At 41.6% G+C, this 1,150-nt stretch overlaps 1 protein-coding gene across 1 annotated transcript in view; it reads left to right on the top strand.

Annotated features, from left to right (window-relative positions):
• The first annotated feature begins 44 nt into the window (after nucleotides 1–44).
• The window catches only part of LOC116380242 (U3 small nucleolar RNA-associated protein 4 homolog), a 2,689-nt gene continuing 1,583 nt past the window's right edge, over nucleotides 45–1,150 (top strand). The window contains exons 1-2 of the mRNA XM_031842186.1: nucleotides 45–793; nucleotides 880–975. Of these exons, the coding sequence (XP_031698046.1) occupies nucleotides 674–793; nucleotides 880–975 (216 nt within the window). The 5' untranslated portion in view covers nucleotides 45–673. The remainder of the gene's footprint in view (nucleotides 794–879; nucleotides 976–1,150) is intronic.

Here is a 1,150-nt window from a genome sequence, read left to right as displayed (position 1 = left end):
GTGTGTGTGTGTGTGTGTGTGTGTGTGTGTGGGTGTATATGTATGTGTGTATATAAAAAATTTCATTGACATGAGTCAGGCTCCTGATATAGTAGGTAGAATCATGTTTTGATCAGATTATCTCTTTTGATTTTGTAATCACCTCAAAAATAACAGAAATAATGTGATGTAAATTTAGGTCATATCGCCCACCCACTGACTTCATAAGCTTATTATGACAATTTCATACAAATGTCTAATAGTATAAAATGATGAAGTGATGACCTTTTGGACAGACATGGATGTAGACCGACATGAAGGGCATACTGAAGATAAAACGGGCTCTTACGTTAAGTTATATTCAGTAATTCTTGAAGAAATCAAATTTTCTTTTCATGACAGCACTGTACCTTTAATTAGTGACTGATTTACTACAACACCTCGGTAGAATCTAGTCGGACCAGGTCTGACTGAATACTTGTAGGTTTCTTTAAAGACCGTTCAGTGTTGTCATCGACATTCATACACATGGCCAATATTCAAGAAAATGTGTTTGTTTCATCTTTATGAGATGTTGAATCTTGCTTCAGATGTTGAAGAGAACAAAACCAACTTTGTGAAAACTACATTCATGACACAAAGTGAACTCGCGCTAGCAGCCTGCAGCTTCTGCTTCAGTGTGTAACAAGTGCTTATGTGGCCTCCAGGCTCCAGACAGCCAGTCCACCTGCTGTTTGCCAGTGAGGATGGCAAATGGCTCGCTACAGCAAACGCCGACTGTGAGATCCACGTCTACAGCCTCGACAAGCTAACGGTGAGTTTGAACTCGTATCGAGGTCAAATTTCAATTTGTAGCCAAAGCAGCAACAGTGAACGGCTAAATGTCTGTGTGTGTTGCAGCTTCATTGCACAGTTCCAGTGTACAGCTCGTGTCCCACTGCCATAGCCATCAACCCAACAACCAGCAACCTGGTGGTGGTGCATGCTGACCAGCAGGTAAACACTGCATCAGACCCCATTATCTTCTGATAATGTGCTCTGCTCACCACATCATAAGAAGAGTACAACGTAAAGTTTCTCAGAGATAATGTTGAGATAGAAACACTCTCCAGGTCTCCTTACTCTGTGTGTGTGTGTGTGTGTGTGTGTGTGTGTGTGTGTGTGTGTGTGT

Source organism: Anarrhichthys ocellatus, unplaced genomic scaffold (genome assembly GCF_004355925.1).
Source record: "Anarrhichthys ocellatus isolate YVR2014 unplaced genomic scaffold, GSC_Weel_1.0 scaffold6537, whole genome shotgun sequence".
NCBI classification, from domain to species: Eukaryota; Metazoa; Chordata; class Actinopteri; order Perciformes; family Anarhichadidae; genus Anarrhichthys; species Anarrhichthys ocellatus.
The sequence above is the reverse complement of the archived record's forward strand: the minus strand, read 5'-3'. Positions and strand labels throughout refer to the sequence as shown.